General features: G+C 47.6%; 3 protein-coding genes across 4 annotated transcripts; all 3 read right to left on the bottom strand.

The window, feature by feature from the left end:
• Positions 1–91: 91 nt before the first annotated feature.
• LOC109754303 (uncharacterized) lies at positions 92–3,442 on the bottom strand. The gene is made up of 4 exons (XM_020313206.4): positions 3,071–3,442; positions 1,168–1,270; positions 480–644; positions 92–389 (listed from the first exon to the last, which is right to left on the bottom strand). The coding sequence occupies exons 1-4, from the start codon at positions 3,358–3,360 to the stop codon at positions 258–260; spliced, it is 690 nt and encodes a 229-aa protein (XP_020168795.1). The 5' UTR covers positions 3,361–3,442; the 3' UTR covers positions 92–257.
• Positions 3,443–6,247: 2,805 nt separating this feature from the next.
• LOC109754297 (uncharacterized) lies at positions 6,248–9,560 on the bottom strand. Its single transcript, XM_020313201.4, has 4 exons — positions 9,037–9,560; positions 7,351–7,453; positions 6,693–6,857; positions 6,248–6,595 (listed from the first exon to the last, which is right to left on the bottom strand). Exons 1-4 carry the CDS (start codon positions 9,324–9,326, stop codon positions 6,464–6,466), a joined length of 690 nt encoding a protein of 229 aa, XP_020168790.1. The 5' UTR covers positions 9,327–9,560; the 3' UTR covers positions 6,248–6,463.
• Positions 9,561–11,965: 2,405 nt separating this feature from the next.
• Positions 11,966–17,567, bottom strand: LOC109754278 (glucose-6-phosphate 1-dehydrogenase 2, chloroplastic). Of its 2 annotated transcripts, none has more exons than XM_020313182.4 (10): positions 16,974–17,567; positions 16,005–16,237; positions 15,821–15,915; positions 15,596–15,710; positions 14,958–15,163; positions 14,576–14,725; positions 14,378–14,498; positions 13,834–14,063; positions 13,216–13,416; positions 11,966–12,626 (listed from the first exon to the last, which is right to left on the bottom strand). In XM_020313182.4, exons 1-10 carry the CDS (start codon positions 17,146–17,148, stop codon positions 12,374–12,376), a joined length of 1,779 nt encoding a protein of 592 aa, XP_020168771.1. In that variant the 5' UTR covers positions 17,149–17,567; the 3' UTR covers positions 11,966–12,373. The 2 variants fall into 2 exon arrangements, with proteins under 2 accessions (XP_020168771.1, XP_020168772.2); XM_020313183.4 differs by having other exon boundaries at positions 16,869–17,282.
• Between the last annotated feature and the right edge of the window lie 193 nt (positions 17,568–17,760).

The following is a 17,760-nucleotide window of genomic DNA, read 5'->3' on the forward strand; positions in this document are numbered from 1 at the left end:
ATCAAACGTTGCATTACTTCGTGAACGAGCCTATCATATATCAACCGTGAATTGATTTTCGTGTGCACGAGGGGTAGAGGGGGAGGGGAGGTCATGTGTGGACTCTTTGATTGCCCTCGAGAGAACTACAAGCTTGACTTACAAACATTATTGTGATAATCAACACATACTTCCATATACATCATGGAAAAATCAACCTATTTATGTCCTTCAGTTATTTGGCTAATATTGTTTACAATTTGCAGCATGAAAGCTCCCTACATCTTGCCAACCAACGGATCAAGTGTGGATACCCACTTGTCATAGTCCAAAGGAAAATCAAGGTCACCGAGTGGTATGCCATTAACAAAGTAGTAGGGTGTCCCGGTGACACCTCGTGCACAACCAAACTATACAAAATAGAGAAAACATATGGTGAATATTGCGTCTCAATGCAAATTATAAAATACGGCATATAATGCGAGACAAGTTCAACAAACCTTGAAGGAAATCCTTGCGGCCTGATCCGACCGCGAGTCGTTGAAGCCCGCTCTATATGCAGCCAAATTGGCTTCGCCAATGACGGGGGCGACAAGGTTGTTCGCTATTTTGGCGACCACCGCCGCTCTTGTTTTGGTGTATGTCGGCGTGTTGTAATAACTCTCCTGAAATGTTACCATCCGTTAATTCCTTGTGATCTTATTGTGTGTGTTATATGTTGTGACCAATCTCGGAGGTATTTCTCCCTCGGGAAAAAAAACAAAAGTGTCATATTATGCTTATGCATGCTTGATGTATGCACCGGCTAATCCATACTGAAAAAGCTAGCTTTGGATATGAGCTTTTGCTTGTATATGACTTGGCATGGACAAAAGAAAATGCATGGTGGTTTCATCCAATGGGATGTGAGCAGGGTGCTTCTCGGTTCCCTCTCTTTGCCTCAAAAAGCTGCATTGCACTGCACCTAGTGGTGCTTCCAAAGCAATGCCTAGTCATCTCCATCTAAAGAAAAAGCAACAACACCTTTCTGCTTATATAAGTTGTGGTGTTCACATAAGAGGCAGCACAAAACATCTCAAGATTTTCAGAATGTTATGCCTGATTTTTATCTCTCCTTTTCTTATACACCTTTTGCTTCTCTCTTTTAGTATATTATATAAAGAAGCGGGCAGGCAAGAGATAATTAACCTGGTATTTGAAGAACTTTTCGAGCAGGGGGTACACGGCCGACGCATTTAGCTTGTGCACCGTGTGGATCGACCGGCACGCGATGAAGGAGCTGCTGTGGTAACTGCACATTTCACAGAGAAAATCACATCATGAAATCGGTAAAAAGGTTTATCGAGTTGTTACTCTTGCCGCTGATTTATGATTTTTATAAACTAAAGGCGGTCAGTGTATCGAATAAAAAAAACTGAATATGATGGATGATGTAAGCGAGTTCCTAATGAAAACTTCTACTGTTTTTTCATTTTGTCAAACATCGTTTTCATTGGCTTGTTGCTCTCTTATTAATAACTACCTAAGGCATATCCAGCTAAGAAAACTACCTAAAGCATATTGTACAAAATAATACCGCTAACAAGTTCAGTTTTTCTTTTTCTTTTTGCTGAGTGGAAGAAGCTTAGTTTATTTGTTGCAAAATGTGCAGTACTAATTTCAGGGAATGTATCCGATGCTCCCTCTTCGCACGCTATTTTCATGCTACGTATGTACCTATGCTCGGAAACCACAACGACAATTCCAAGAATGTTTTCCAAAATAGTTGAAAACATTGGTATAGATCGATACATCGACCATGCCATCAAGTTTCATGTCAGAATTAGATTGCACAAGAAATTTCTAAATATAAGGAGACAAAATCAGTTCTGATTTGATTTTGAATTTAAGTTTGGTGTCATTTAATGCTCGTTCTGTCTTTAACCGAGTATCAAATTTCAAGTGTAAAAAATAATGGCATGGTAGAATCGTATGCATGGATCTAATATTAATTAGGGCTGTGAATGATATTGCCATGACTTCCACTGGCCCCATATGTCTTATCATTGTGTTTGCCTAATAACTAGGGCATCTCTTGTTTTTCCTTTTTCTTTAAAGAATGGAGGTTGATTGAATTGACATTAGCCAAAAGCAGCTCTTACTTTCTTCCAGGAATAGGCAAGAGATATGCACATTTGTATGGAAGAAAAATAAATGGTACTCCCTCTGTAAATAAATATAAGAGCGTTTAGATCACTACTCTAGTGATCTAAACGCTCTTATATTTCTTTAGGGAGGGAGTATGTGACAACTATTATAGTAGTGCTTTTGTTTTTTCTAACTATAAAGCTCGACCACGCTCTAGTTGGAGAGTAGAGATGAGATGCAACAGATTTAGTACCAGGATAATCTTGCCTTTAATTACCATAGGAAAAAAAAACTTGGTGTGCCGTGTCCATGGTAAAGAATAATCTTGCCTTTAACTACCATTGAGAAGTACTATTTTAGACAGGCAAATTAAAAATAGAATGGACTTCAGTTCTGTGAGGTGCTTTTTTTTTGCGAAAACTGTGAGGTGCAGTTAAATGGACGGTAGCGAGGTACACAACAAATAGAAAACATTGGGAAATTCCCTTAAAAAAACATTGGAAAAGGCTCCATGTTTCCAGTCCACGCTCCTCTCGAAACGTGTTGCCTGGTCTGATCCTCGAGCACTCGGCACTGTGCAGTGGCAACTTCCAAGTACCAAGCAGGCCAGCCATCTGTGTTCCGTCAACTTTTGTCGTGGAAGCGAGTCACAAGCCACAACTGAGACGCGTACCTGATATTTTGGGATTTTTGTTGGATTTTACTCGTTGAATTCACGAGCAATTACCACAGGCCACGTGTGAATTTGCTAGGAACCCAAACAGAACAATCTGAGGTACTAACTCCGTCCGGAATTACTTGTAAAAAAATAAACTAACTCCGTCTGAAATTACTTGTCGAAGAAATGGACGAGGAAGTACTACCAAGATCAAGACGACAATTGCCATGCAAGAAAGAGAGAATGGAGAAAATTCCATGCAAAGAGAGAGAGAATGGTTTCGATGGTTGACTGTGAGTGACTTACGGGAGCGGGAAGAGGTGCACGACGACGGCGACACGCCGGGCGCCGAAGTGGTCGGCGGCCCTCCGCAGCGGCGGCCAGGCGTCGCGGCTGTCGGGGCAGAGCGGGTCGAAGAAGGCCTCCACCACCACGGCCTCGCCCCACGCCGGCGCCCACGCCTGCCCCCCGTACACGAACCCGTCCGTCCTCGCCGGGACCGGCACCTGCGCGCCGCAGCGCCCGGCCGCGGTCACCACCGCCAGCAGCACCAGCAGCGGCGGCGACACGCGGCGACGTTGTCGTCTGGCCTCCATCGACGATCGACCGAGCACCGGCCTCACAGAGTCACAGTGCAAGCTACTCGTACGTGTCAGGTTGCTGAGCTACAGTAACAAACAAGGTGAGGACTCTATGCCGGCCGGTGCACGGCGCGCGTGCGAATATTTATATGCTCGATAGAATACGATAGCTGATATGTGTCATTATTACCGTAAAAACTGTCATTAACAGGTGGTTACTAGCTTCCTAATGATGCGGCAGACATGCACCAAGCCTGGAAAAACGTACACTCACTCCATCCGGGTCTACATACATCCATTTTATTTTTTGAAAAATAGATACATCCATTTAAAGGATAACCAATTTTGGACACTATAGTTGACGCTCAAACTTGGATATATCTAGACGTGTCTACATACATCATCTAGATACATCCTTTTTTAGCGAGAATCCAGATATATTCATTTGAGTGACAACTAATTCCGGATGCTCAAATGAATGTATTTATACGTGTCTAGATATGTCCATTTGAGCTACAGCTAATTTCGAAAGGAGGGAATATAAACGAATGAAACATAGCCACTTAGAAGTAGTATTTGTTTCGGAGCACAGGAACGTGGAAAATAAAAATAGAAATTAGAGAAAAATGAAACAAACGACTATGTAAAAAAGTGTGCGCTGCAACCGCAACGCAAGACACCCAGTGTCGCATCACACGGCAGTGTACCGTTGTCGCGCCGCCGGATGATGGAATGCCAAATTGTTTCCGAGATACAAACGTGCAAAAACACTAGAATGAATGTATTGCTTCGTTCGATTATCACAGTAATAGAGTTGTTGAGTTGATTTCCTAGGGAAAGATAAATGTTATTTTTGCTCAATTAGCTATGTGTTAGGGACGAGCTACGGATGAAGCTTGGCTATGGAGGAATTCGAATTGATCTCACAGTTTGTATGTCTCAAGTTACGGATAAACTTCTGAACCTTACAACCTTACCGAAAAAGGGTTTCCCCCGCTTTGTATACAAAGCAACCAATCGAGCCATACAAGGATAGGTGCTGGGGCGGAAGCAGCACAGTCACGCCCAAAAGGAAACGACAGAGAAAGAGCAAAAGAAACAAATGCCGACAACGGCGGATCAACAAAAACGAAGAAGCCTCGCGATCGCTGCGCCCACCGGGATCTCCCACTAGGCTCCAAGACTCCGAAGCGCCGGCACCTATCAACACCTCCAAGAAGGATCGCGACGATGACGACGCTGCTGCCAAGGATTTCCCCCGGTACACGACGAGGCGAGAGGAAGGGTAGCCCCCGACGCCCTCCCGGAAGGTCAGGTGGCACCCACAAGCGCCACCGCGCGCCGGTGTTGGCCAAGCCGACAGGGGTTTCCCCCGATCCCAACCCGCACCTCGAGCACTCCGGAGCCAGCCACCAAACCAACCACCACCCAGCGCCAACACGGTCAAGAGGCCCCCACGCCGTCTCACCACGGCAACGCGGAGTGAGGACAACACGGCGAAGAATCAGAGCCGGGACTAGGGCAGCAGCACCGTTGGCACGTGGGAGGGCCGCACCTCCACCGTCTGCGACGGTAGCCGTCCGGACGCAATAGCAGGAGCACACTAGGCCCGTGGGCCCACAGGTCCGGCCGAGCCCTCGTGGGCTCGTAAAGCTCCCGCCATCGCGCTGCTGCCGGCACGCCGTCGGCGCCGCCGCCCCGTATCCGAGCCGCTCCTCCTCCTCACCGCGCCGCAGACAACGAGGCCACGTCGGGGAGCCGGCCCGCTAGGACCCAGATGGGGCCCGCCGGGCCCAGATCTGGGCCGGGGGCGCGACGACGGCCACCCAGCACCATCACGCCGCCCCGCCGCCAAGGAGCGGCGCCGACACCACGCCTGCCACCGGCCGCCACCGCAGGGCCGCCGGACCGCAGCAAGGCCGAGCAGCACCGCCACCGCCTCCTAGCCCCGGGAAGGGAGCACGCGCGCGCGGGGACGAGAAGGCCTGCCGCCGCCGGCACCACCCGGGCCAGCGTCGGGGGCGCCCGCTGGCGGCGGCGGGGGGAGAGACGGAGGAGGGGAGGCTCTAGGAAGAGGAGCTCGAGCTCCGCCCCGGCCACCTCTCGGGGAGGCGGCGCGAGGCGGACAGGATGGGGGGAGGGGGGAGGGGCGGAAGGGGACGGAGGGGGCGCGAGGTCGACGGCCGGCGACGGCGGGAGGGCCGGCGGCGACGGGAGGGGAGGACTGGGGAAACCCTAGTCGCGGGAGCCCGCCCTAAAATAGTTTTTTACAACCTTACAAGCGACTCGCTGTCAGCCGTTTATATGCTCCTTAGGAGACGAGCCATCTTCCTTGTCCCGAATCGACAGCTTGGGCTTCAGGCCCATCTTCCTTGTCCGAGCCGAGCCCAGCGATAGTGGAGCTAACACTCCCTCTCCCTTGACGACCAGCTTGTCCCAAGCTGGAGCTCGAGGAAAACGTTGCCACAATTCCTCCAAATTTTCTTAAGTGGCCACTGTCTCCGGTTGATCCGACCAATGGATTAAACCCGGTGGAACTACATCATCACCATGACGACGGAAGCGCCACTGCAGCACACGAAAAGGAACAACAAACCGGGCATCTTGAGAGGGAAGATCAAGGTGTACCTAACAGTGTGGCCCAATAGCCAGCTTGAGTTGCGACACATGTAGGACATAGTGGACTTTACTCGTCGTCGGCAACTGAAGATGTTAAGCTGATTCTCCTGCTCGCTCAAGTACTTTGTAAGGACCATAGTACTTAAATAAAAACTTATGATGAGCACGAGGAGCGACTGAAGACTGAATGTATGGTTGCAGCTTCAGGCCGACCTAGGCTATACCTATTTGGAACTTTGGATTTTTCGTACTCGTTGTATTCGCATACTCGAATTGCAAACCCTTATAAAAACATGCTCCAAAGTTGTCAATTGATTTTCATGTGCACGAGGGGGAGAGGCCCTCGGGGGAACTACATGCCCGGCTTACAAACATTATCATGGTAATGACACACATACTTCCATCGACATCATGGCAAAACCAAACTATTTATGCCCTCCACTTATTTGGCTAATGTTGGTAACAATTTGGAGTTTTTTATTTGCAGCGAGATAGGTCCCTACATCTTGCCAACCAACGGATCAAGTGTGGATATCCACTTGTTGTAGTCCATTGGAGAACCAGAGTCACTGAGTGGTATGCCATTAACAAAGTAGTAGGGTGTCCCGGTGACGCCTCGTGCACAACCAAACTACAAAACAGAGAAAACGCACGATGAATGATGCGGCTAGAAAAATACAATACAAAATATAAAATACGGCATATAATGCGAGACAAGTTCAACAAACCTTGAAGGAAATCCTTGTGGCCTGATCCGACTGCGAGTCGTTGAAGCCCGCTCTGTATGCTGCCAAATTGGCCTCGCCGATGACGGGGGCGACAAGGTTGTTCGCTATTTCGGCGACCACCGCCGCTCTTGTTTTGGTGTATGTCGGCATGTTGTAATAACCCTCCTGAAATATAACCATCCTTTAAATCTCCGTGGTTGTATTGTGTGCGATATGTTGTGATCAATTCTGAAGGTATTTATCCCTTGGAATATAAATGAAAGTGTCATATACTGTGCTTGATGTATGCACTGGAAAAGCCATGGTGGAAAAGCAAGCTGTGGAATATGAGCTTTTGCTTGTATAGATGGTGCTTGGCATGGACAAGAAAAATTGCATGGTGGTTTCATCCAATGGGATGTGAGCAGGGTGCTTCTCGGTTCCCTCTCTTTGCCTCAAAAAGCTACATTGCACTGCACCTAGTGGTGCTTCCAAAGCAATACCTAGTCAGCTCCATCTAAAAAAAAAAGCAGCACCACCTCTCCTACGGTGAATATTACTGAAATACCCCTCGTCTTTTCAAAATGTTATGCTTGATTTTCTCCTCTATCTTTTTTTGCACCTTTTGAAGCGTGATACAGTGGGTAATAAAGAAGCAGGCATGCAAGAGATAACTAACCTGGTATTTGAAGAAGTTTTCGAGCAGGGGATACACGGCTGACGCATTTAGCTTGTGCACCGTGTGGATCGACCGGCAAGCCATGAAGGCGCTGCTGTGGTAACTGCAAATTTCACAGAGAAAATCACGTCACAAACTAAACCAGTAAAAGTTTCTTCAGAGTTACTCTTGGAGCCGGTGAAAATAACACTTTTACTTATTTTTTAAAGCCAAAAGTGGTCAGGATATCAAATGAAAAAAATGAAAAAAAATGAATTTCTTTTATGGGGATTTGTTTTTTGTAATATGACAGATAATGTAAACTGAGTTTCTAATGAAATTTTCCGCTCTTCCTTTTTTTTGCCAAACATCGCTCTCTTAGACGCTTTGCTTGCTTAATAAGTACCGAAATCATATGGTACTAAATCATACCATTAACAAGTTTGTAGTTTTTTTTAGCGCAAGAAATTCAGTTTAAGGGTTGCAAAATGTGCAATACGGATTTCAGGGAATGTATTCGATGCTCCCTACACATGGAAACCAAAACAAAATAAATTCGCAAGATGCATGGACTTCAGCGCACGAATTTCAAAAAAAAAATCCAAAATAGTTAAAAATATGGGTACAGATGCTTGGACCATGTATGCACGCCATCATGTCTTATGCCCGAATTAAAATTGCACGAGAAATAAAAATAAAAATGGTGAAGACAAAATAGGTTCTGATTTGAATTCGAATTTGAATTTGGTGCTATTGAACGCTCCCTTTGTCTTTCAACAAGCTGAGGATCGAATTTCAAGCAGTAAAATAATCATGGCAGCGAAGAACCGTAGATCGATCTAGTATTAATTAACGCTGTCGATGATGCTGTCATGACTTGCACATCATGTGCCTTATCATTGTGTTTGCCTAATGCATGGTTGGGACATCTTTTGTTTTTCCTTTTTCCTTTTTTCTTTTGTAAGTGGAGGACGATTGAATTGACATGAGCAAAAAGCAGCCCATATTTCGTTCCAGGAATACACAAAAGATATGCAACGCTAGCATGGAAGAAAATAATAGTGGTGCTTTTGTTTTTGCTCTAGCTACAAAACTCGACCACGCTCTAGTTGGAAAGTAGGTGAGGTGTAACAGATTTAATACCAACTATAAGGCCAGTTTGGTGTGTCCATAGAAAAAGAATAAAATCTTGCCTTTCAAAAAAATTTTTTTTGAGGATCAATCTTGCCTTTAATTACCATTGTGCCACCCCACGAGGAACTTTTTTTTTACCATTTTTTCCGGGCAAATTAAAAGACAGATCAATGGGTTTCAGTTCTGTGAGGTGCAGTGGAATGGACGGTAGCTCGGAACACAACAAGATACTTGTAGGGAACATTGGAAAGGGCTCCGTGCGTTCAGTCCACACACACTCGTGTCGATATGTGTTGGCTGGCTAGGCCTGACCTGAGCTGACGCCGTCTGAGCACAAGCGGGTCACAACTCAGACGTGTTCCTACTCATTTGGAATTTACGTTGGATTTTACTCGCCGGATTCACAAGCAATTACTTATACTTACCGAAGCAGGCCACGGCTGAATTTGCTACTAGAAAGTAGAAACCGATCGAGGTAGAAGAACCTGACTGACTGAGGTACCAAGAGTCCAAGACGATGATCCCTATGCAGCAGGAAAGAAAAGGAGAGGGTGGTTTTGATGTGTGACTTACGGGAGCGGGAAGAGGTGCACGACGACGGCGACGCGGCGGGCGCCGTAGTGGGCGGCAGCCCGCTGCAGCGGCGGCCAGGCGTCGCGGCTGTCGGGGCAGACGGGGTCGAAGAAGGCCTCCACCACCACCGCGTCGCCCCACGCCGGCGCCGCCGCGTGGCCCCCGTACACGAACCCGTCCGTCCTCACCGGGATCGGCAGCTGCGCGCCGCAGCGCCCGACGACGGCCGCAGCCGCCACGAGCACGAGCAGCACCGCCGCCGCCGGCACACGGTGGCGGCTGGGTTCCATCGACCACGAACGATCACGATCGCTCGGCTGGGGCTGGGGCTGGTGCACGACGTAGTAGCTATAGCTTGCTTGGGTGCTTGACTGGTAGCTCGTTGGTGAACTAAGAGGAACACAGCTGAGATGAGCTTAATTGGGTGCTAGAATATATAGGATGGCGTCGGGGGCATATATGAGCTTGAGCGGAGGTCGTTGGGATAAGCGATGAGAGCTACTCCTAGACAAGACACCATGAGTGCACTGTGCGCACGGGCAGCCAAAGGTGCAAATTTGTATACGCAGACAGAGGCAGACATTTCGCCGAAAGCGAAGCGATCGAGGGAGGGAGAGTGACGGACGGACGGCTACCTCGCAACGACTTGATGGGCGGGCGTGCATGCATATTCCAGGCGATGACATTATACGGATGGTAGGATGATGGGAGGGGGACGGTCCGTCCGTTCTTGACCCGCCGGATTTTTTTTTTCTTTCTTTAGGGCAAACCCGCCGGAAATACGTAACAGCATCTACAGCCAGACTTGTCAAATTCGACCCCTCAAACGCGCCCGGACGCGTCACTGGCCACCCCTCAAAATACGCATTCCACATCCGGATACCTTAAATTAAAAACCTCTAATCCATATTATTACATGCAACGTGAAACCTAATCTACGTTGAGCTCATCCGGTTCCGCTCCCCGCTCGACCGGCTCCGCCCTGGCCATGTCCGACGGCCGGCTACGCTCCTCAGAGTGTTGGGTCGGTCGCCGGCAAGGTAGGGTAGGGCATGGGACACGAGCTGGCTCACGGGACTCAAGGCCCCTCCGTCTCCCATGCCCTACTCTTCCTCGTCGGAGACCGGAACCCGAACTGTGCCGGTGGACGTCAGATCGATGATGGGTCCGCTAGGGGACGAGCCGCCGATGTCCACCGCGATGCGGTTGCGGCGCCCGGACTGATGCGCTATACGGGGCGCCGGAGAATGCGACTCCGCCTCGCCGATGTCCGCCGCCGCCTCCCGTGCCCGGTGCCTTGCACGGCGTGCACGCCGTGCCATGGCCTCGCCCCCAATATCAGCGCGCCACCGGAGGGGTTGCGCGTCCGCCAGCGCGTTCGGATGCCAGACGGACCGCACGGCCTCCGGCGAGGCAGCTATGGCCGGCCTAGCGCCGGATCCATGCCCCATTTGGGCGGACGCAATGGATTCCCGATGGATGGAGTCCGAGCGCAGCCGTCCACGGGCCTCCTCCCGGGCGCGGCGGAGCGCAAGCCGGACGGACATCTCCTCCTCGGGGCCGCGCGGGATGAGCTCGGGGTAGACGGATCTGGAGGTGAAGGACTCGGATCCGCTGCCCGCCATGCCGGAGAGGACCGGAAGGAGCCGGAGACGAGCTGGGGTGGCGGAGGGGAGCGAAGTGGTTAGGGTTTGATCCGGCGAGCGAATGGGGAGGATTTTATGTAGGGTCGGGTGAGCCAACATGGGCCGGGTCGGACGTGGCGGGCGCGCCCGAGCGCCCATATCCGTCCCATATTTAGACTAGATATGGGTGGTGCCGGTCAACCCAGGCGTTTGAGGGGCTCGCCTGGGTCAAAAAATTGTGACCGGGCGGACCCGCCCAAGAGTATGAGGCGGGTTTGAGAGGTCCGGTTGCAGATGCTCCAAGAGGAGGCGTTTGGTAGTCTGCATTTTTCTTGGTCAGGCCCGTTGTGTTTACTTTTTAATTTGCATAGCAGAAATTTTAAAGCACCTCTCAGCCAAGCCTGCTAAAAACGGGTGTGTTTCCTCTCAGCAGGGCTCACAGCATGTTGGGGAGGGAAATGCGGCGCCGAGCTCGACCCAGGTCTACAATCGCCCAAGAAATGAAGAGCCAGATGTAAGGAGATGAGAAACGGTGCACGCCACTAAACACGCCCATGGAGCTCACAGACAGAACGCGGGCATCCGTGAAACTTCGCAGCATGATCCCTTTGTCCGTAAAACAAACTTGTCGTCATACACAGCAACCAGCAGTAAAAAAAGATGTACTCCCTTCGTCTCATAATATAAGAGCTTTTTTGGCACTACATTTTAGTGCCAAAAACGTTCTTATATTATGGGACGGAAGGAGTTGATTGCAGATTCGGCAAAAACGAGCGAGAAAGTCGACGATGATGGCAAAAGTTTGCAAGCGTCATCGTCTTGATCGACTTTGACGGGGGAAATTTCATCCAAGTCGAGCGGAGAAAACCACGCACATAAACGACTTGTTACGGTAGCACCTAAATTATTGTCCCATGACTAGTAATTTTAGTCCATCAAAATCATATCATGTGATCAAGTGGGATGGGAGACTCGACACATCTGTTCCCACTTGTTTTGGGTTTTTCCACGAGCAAGATCAGAGGAACAGACAGACAATTCTTCAGTGAAGAAAATTCACCATGATAGATGTGTGTGTTTTTTTTCCTTTTTGAGTTGGATAGATGCTTTCTTATACGATAAATGGAAGGGACACATACAGTTGGACTTTTCACAGACAAATTTACTCCGTAATAATACGGAGTTGTTTGTCTACTCCCTGCTACTTCCTCCGTAAACTAATGTAAGACGTTTTTGCAGTTCAAATGAACTGGAAAAACGTTGAACTGCAAAAACGTAGTGTACAGAGGTAGTACTTATCCAGATTTCAGTAAAAAAAAAAGATGATTTCAGTAATAAGTCTTACTGTACCACCGAGTATGTCCAACAGAACACCGGCATCTGCAGTTACACAATCAGCAGTTCCAATACAGCAGCCCAGCCAGACAACCAAATGAGCCGATGAACAGCCAAGATGAATGAGCTTTCTGCTCTCGGCTTCGCCTCTTAAGAATCACAGAATATGTAAGCCAGTGGTACCAACAAATATATTCACGGTCGATCGATGAACACAAGCATCGCCAACCGCTCACACTTATTCAGATCTGTTCCTTGCACCACTCCCACTAGCTGGGCGTGCAGTGCAGGCCTTTTGCACAAATTGCGACGGCAGCAGAATCAATCGCCGCCAAAAACAGAAATCGTCACCTCCCGTGTGAAACCACGCTCTCTTCCTAGTGTTCCGAGCCACCCAGGTCGCCCCATCTCACGTTGTACTTCGCCGCCAGGTAGTGGGCGCCCACGGGCCCGCGGCTTCCATAGGGGTACAGCTCAGGGGCCATCCGCTTCTGCTCCAGTTCCTTGAGGAGGGGCGTGAAGAGCTCCCACGCGGCGTCCAGCTCGTCCGACCGGATGAAGAGCCTTCGCTCTCCTTCTATCGCGTCGAGCAACAGCCTCTCATAGGCATCCGGTATCTCCTTTGGGTACCTGAGGCAAAGTTTATACACCACTTAAGAGATTTATAACCAAGTGGCGGCAAGCTGGTACTCTAATTACTGTTGTGGCCATCGCTCAGAACAAGCATTGACCTAAGAAGAACTGTGCTGCTACGCAGTAGGACAAGTGTACAAAACCAAATTATTGTGTAGGAGCCAAAGCAGCAGCAACACTGAAGACGCCATTTCGATGTACACGGGCAAGACGCTATATTGTGATCAATTACCACTTAGCATACAGGAGTAATTGAATGGGAAGGGCTGTAATAAACTGGATGGATTTACTCTATCAAATTGGAAAGTTTATCTAATTCATGGAGTTTGATCAAGCACCATATGCAGCTTCTCCAAAATAAAATATGAATATCCAATAAAAACATCAATCAAATAATTATGAAGGCAGCTTAAGCCCTAAACAAACAAGCAAATGCTAGAGCTACAGTGTTTGTCTAATTGTCTGCATGTGAAGAGATGAGCATCTTAGGTACAGCCTACAACGTCAGAACTAATACTTCCATTCTTCCAAATAAAAAAAAATCCCTCTAGGCAGAAATATGCAAGTGTTGGAAACTTCATCTCACCTTGCTGCATAGTGAAGATTCAAATTACTTCTATCTAGCCTCATGCCAAGACCAGGAATCTTGTTGTTAATCTTTAGGTAAATTCCTTCATCCGGTTGCACGCGTATCACAAGCTCATTAGTAGCCCTGTCAAGATCGGTTCCAAAAGACCCCTTGTAGAGATTTCCAGGAACATGTCGGAACTGTACTCTAATCTCAGCCCTGAAATTTGTTTTATTGTCAAGCAACTTGCAGCATGAGCCAGGATCGGCGGCATAAAAGATAAACCCAAAAATAGATTTTGAAGACAAACAATCTTGCGTTATCAACCCAAGATCAATACTAACAAATATATTTCAAATTATTCTTTGTTCATATCTTAAGAGTACAGCCAACTTTTGATAACATTCTTATATGTGCAGAATCAGTTGGTCCAACTGCATAACACTAAATCCTAAATAAGCACGCGCAAACAAAAATAAAAAAATTGACATAATGGTGAAAATTCAAACATTCAACAGAATATTGATATATAGCTAAAGTGAACATGTGGCAAGGTGTAACCATCATATTGACAATGAGAACTATTTTGAAGTAACCATCATATTGACAATGGGAACTATTTTGAAGTGCACTTACTGTTTAGTATGCAAGGCTTTCCCAGCCTTCATGAGAAAGGGAACTCCATCCCATCTAGCGTTATTTATAAAAAGCGCAGCTGCAGCAAATGTTGGAGTCAGACTACCCTTGGGCACCGTCTTATCTTCAGTGTATCCAGGGTATGTAATACCACCCTTCGTATGACTTTTATACTGTCCTATTACCACATCTTCTAGTCGCAACGGCTTCATGGAGCGCAAAACTTTAACCTGAAAGGAATACAGAAGTAACAATGAAGATCAATGAATGGTAATTTTAGAATCGATATGCTCATTTCACATAAAACACAGATTATAAAATTGATGTATGCTGCTTTAAAGTATGTCACAGTAACAAGATTGATGTATACTGCTTTAAAGCATGTAACAGAATGCAGATAAAACAGGTCTTTAATTGGGAAAAAAAATTGGCCATCCCTCTGTCCCCAGCAGGCGCCAACAGTTTTTCAGTTAAAAGTGCATGTCTCGGTAACTTTAAATATGTTATATCCTACAATTAATATTACTAAGGAACGGGCACAAACCTTCTCGTTTCGTATGTCCTCTGCTTCCAAGCTAATAGGAGTTTCCATTGCAAATAGAGCTAGTATCTGAAGAAGATGATTCTGCATTATGTCTCGGATAATACCATAGCTATCAAAGTACCTGAGTAATTCAACAATAAGGTCAGAGACAGTCCAAAGGAAGTAAAACGGTGCCACAAACGGCGAACAAATCATTACCCTCCTCTCCCTTCAGTGCCAAAGTCTTCTGAGAATATCAGTTGCACATTCCTTATATACTGCCTTGACCACAGAGGCTCAAAAACAAGATTCGAGAAGCGAAGGACGGATAAGTTCTCCACCAGCTCCTTACCCAAGTAATGGTCAATCCTGCATAACAAATATAAAGGAGCACAACATTAATAAGTATCCCACTCTATGAAAATAATTACAATACATCTCATGTTATTGAATTCCCAAGGGATCATATCACCAATTATATGTTTTCCAATTGGCAGACTGCTTTGATATTTACGGGGTATGAGAATGAGAGTTATATCTAAACTAGCGATACAAGAAAACATGAACAATTCACAAAAATTAAACTAGATGCCTGTATCACCTGAAGATTTGGTCCTCTGTCAGGTACTGCTTCAGACCTTTTGTCAGGGCAGCAGAAGACTCTGAGTCCCGGCCAAAGGGTTTTTCAACAATTACCCTTGTCCAGCCACTCACAGATGATGCTGATTTGCTTGCACATTTTACAACATCCAGGAATATATTTGGAGGTATCGACAAGTAGAAAAGATGGTTAGATACTCTGGGACCCTGCATATAAAAAAACAATAATTTGTCAGAATATAAGTACATTGATTTTTGAAATGGAGATGGATTAAGTAGTACAAAATAGTTGCATACATCATTTTTTTTACAAGGCACACCATTAAGATTTGTAAAGCTAATAGATGCTGACTTATTACATCAACAAAATTATATTAAGGGACATTTTTGAGATACTACGGTTTTTGCAAGATGGAAACACAGAACTAGCAAAAAATTATATCTTAAGCACCGCAGTTTTGAGAAAATTCGTACAATGAGATGCATATAAATGAAAATCATTAAGACTAGCAAGCTTACACTGAAAAAATGGTCCTATGAAGAATTCATCCCAAACAACTAGTAGAAATAATGTAACCTCCTCATTAGAAGTAAAATCGATGATGCATTCTTGGTTTAATATGAAATGCTTAAACAAACCTCATGTTGTTTGATCTTCTTGCCTAGCTCCTTGAAATCTTCCTCTGAATCATATTGACCTGAGTGGTAGAAGCATCGTTTCAGGAACTCTTCCATTTTCTCACTACAGTTCTCCCTGAAAGAAAAAACAGCACAGTTTAAAGCGGCACCAAGGGAAATGCATCTCTCCACACAGGATTTATTTACTTCATAATCTATGATCGCAAGGTCTGCCAAGATAAGCACCTTTTATCAATCCTGCAAGTCAGTGTTTTGCTGACCATGTCTCTCAGTTCAGCATCTGTCATTTTACTCCGCGCATAGCCAAAGATGGAGAAATGCTGCAGAAGAAAATATTTTTGATTAGTTCTTTTCTTAAAAAAAAAGTGGGCAAAATTGAATACTAGGTTGGAGAGAGCAGTATACAAACCTTGGGAAGACAACCTTCATAGTAAAGAGCAAAAAGGGCAGGGAATATCTTCTTCTTCGCAAGGTCGCCGGATGCTCCAACGACAGTGATGCTAACCGACGCCTCGTCATCCCTCACTAGAGAGGCCAAATCTTCAAATTCCTCCACGATGATTGCCGAAGAAGTGCCATTTGCCACCGTTGACGGGGCGGCAGGCGTGACAGCGTTCTCCACAGCATCCATGGGAGCTTTCACTGACGATTGAGTGTAAAATGAGTAAAAACAGCCATTGTGTGTCATTCATACTAGTTAAGCAGCAGGATTTCGTCAGACGGAACACTCGCTCACTATGCGCTGGAAGCAAATCAAAATGAGGCAGGTGAAAGTTGACCTGAGAACTAATTCTGGTTATTATTAAGCATCACCAATACAGACAGGTGTATGACATTACTAACTGAAAGAAGACGCTGGTGGTTTGTTAAGAATTTGAGTAGATGTTGGATTTAAAGAAGACGCTGGTGGTTTGTTAAGAATTTGAGTAGATGTTGGATTTAAACATCTCTAAGTTGGCAAAGCTAGTGGGAATCATCTCAAATTGGTAGACCCACTTAATTCATCTTGTTCTGACTAATGAATGGGGACTCAAATTCATTTTAGACAGTAAGTAAGGGTGGTAACCGTGTACCAGAGTGGCAGGATTCAGATACTAGTATTTCAGAAAGAATGTGGTGTTGATGCAGGAGCAGAATGAGGCAGAGGTCGAAGATGAAGCTCGGAGGCACAAAAGTCAACTGGCCAATTCAGTGGAGGAATCTGGGCTATAGCTCTAGGGGTGACTGACTATGTTGAGTCAAGTGTATGTATAATCCCGACCCATGGCCTCACCTAATAAGGCATCTTCTGGATTTGGGAGGGAACAGGGAGAACTCAAGAGCGCGGAGAGAATGGACAGCCCTGCAGAAGACAAGAAATCGAGAAAAGAGCGCCCACCTCCTTTCCCGGCGACGGCGTCGATGCGCCACCCCGAGGCGGCGGCCGCCGATCTCCCGCCGCATCTGGCCAAGGAGAAGGCGACGGACGAGGAGGGCGGAGTCGCCGCTGGGCGGCGGGCGGCCGCAGCGCCTCCGCCGGTGCCGGCCGGGCACCTCATGCAGGAGAGCGCCATGGGTCCTCCCTCGGTCGCTCGGTGGCCGTCGCTGTGGGTGCTTGGTTCGGAGAAGACTAGGCGGGCGGGCGGGCGAGCTGGCCGGGCGGGGATGGGGACGGACGGGGAGAGGGGGAGGGGGAGAGATGGAGGTTTTATCGGGGATATCGAAGAGGAGAAAGGCCAAAGCTTTGCTGGGCTGGGGTTGGGTTGGGTTGGAAGCTCTTGAGATCGCCGAGGGGGCGGGCGGGTGGGGGAATAGAATACTCGGACCGCCCGGGGCGGAAACGCAAAGAGGCGTGGCCCCTTGGCCGCCGCTGCGGTCGGGCGGCCAGGAAAAATGGTGCCGCGGCGGCGCTCGGGTGGTGCGGGGTGGGAGGTGGCACGTACGTACAGTGCGGAGGCTGACGAGTCCCCCCGGTAGGTGGCTCCCCTGGTTGGGGTCGGCGGACTTGGGAAGCCCTGGAGCGGCACAAAACAGGGGGTTTCCGGCCCTCCCCGGCTGCCAAAAACCCAAACGCTCCTCTCCTCCCCTCTTTTGATTTGATTTGATGATGGAGAAACATCTCCTCACTTTTTTTGGATTGAGAAACGCCTCCTCCCAGCTTTGGTCAACGCCTACGTGTCCACTCG

This window comes from Aegilops tauschii, chromosome 2, assembly GCF_002575655.3.
Source record: "Aegilops tauschii subsp. strangulata cultivar AL8/78 chromosome 2, Aet v6.0, whole genome shotgun sequence".
NCBI lineage: Eukaryota > Viridiplantae > Streptophyta > Magnoliopsida > Poales > Poaceae > Aegilops > Aegilops tauschii.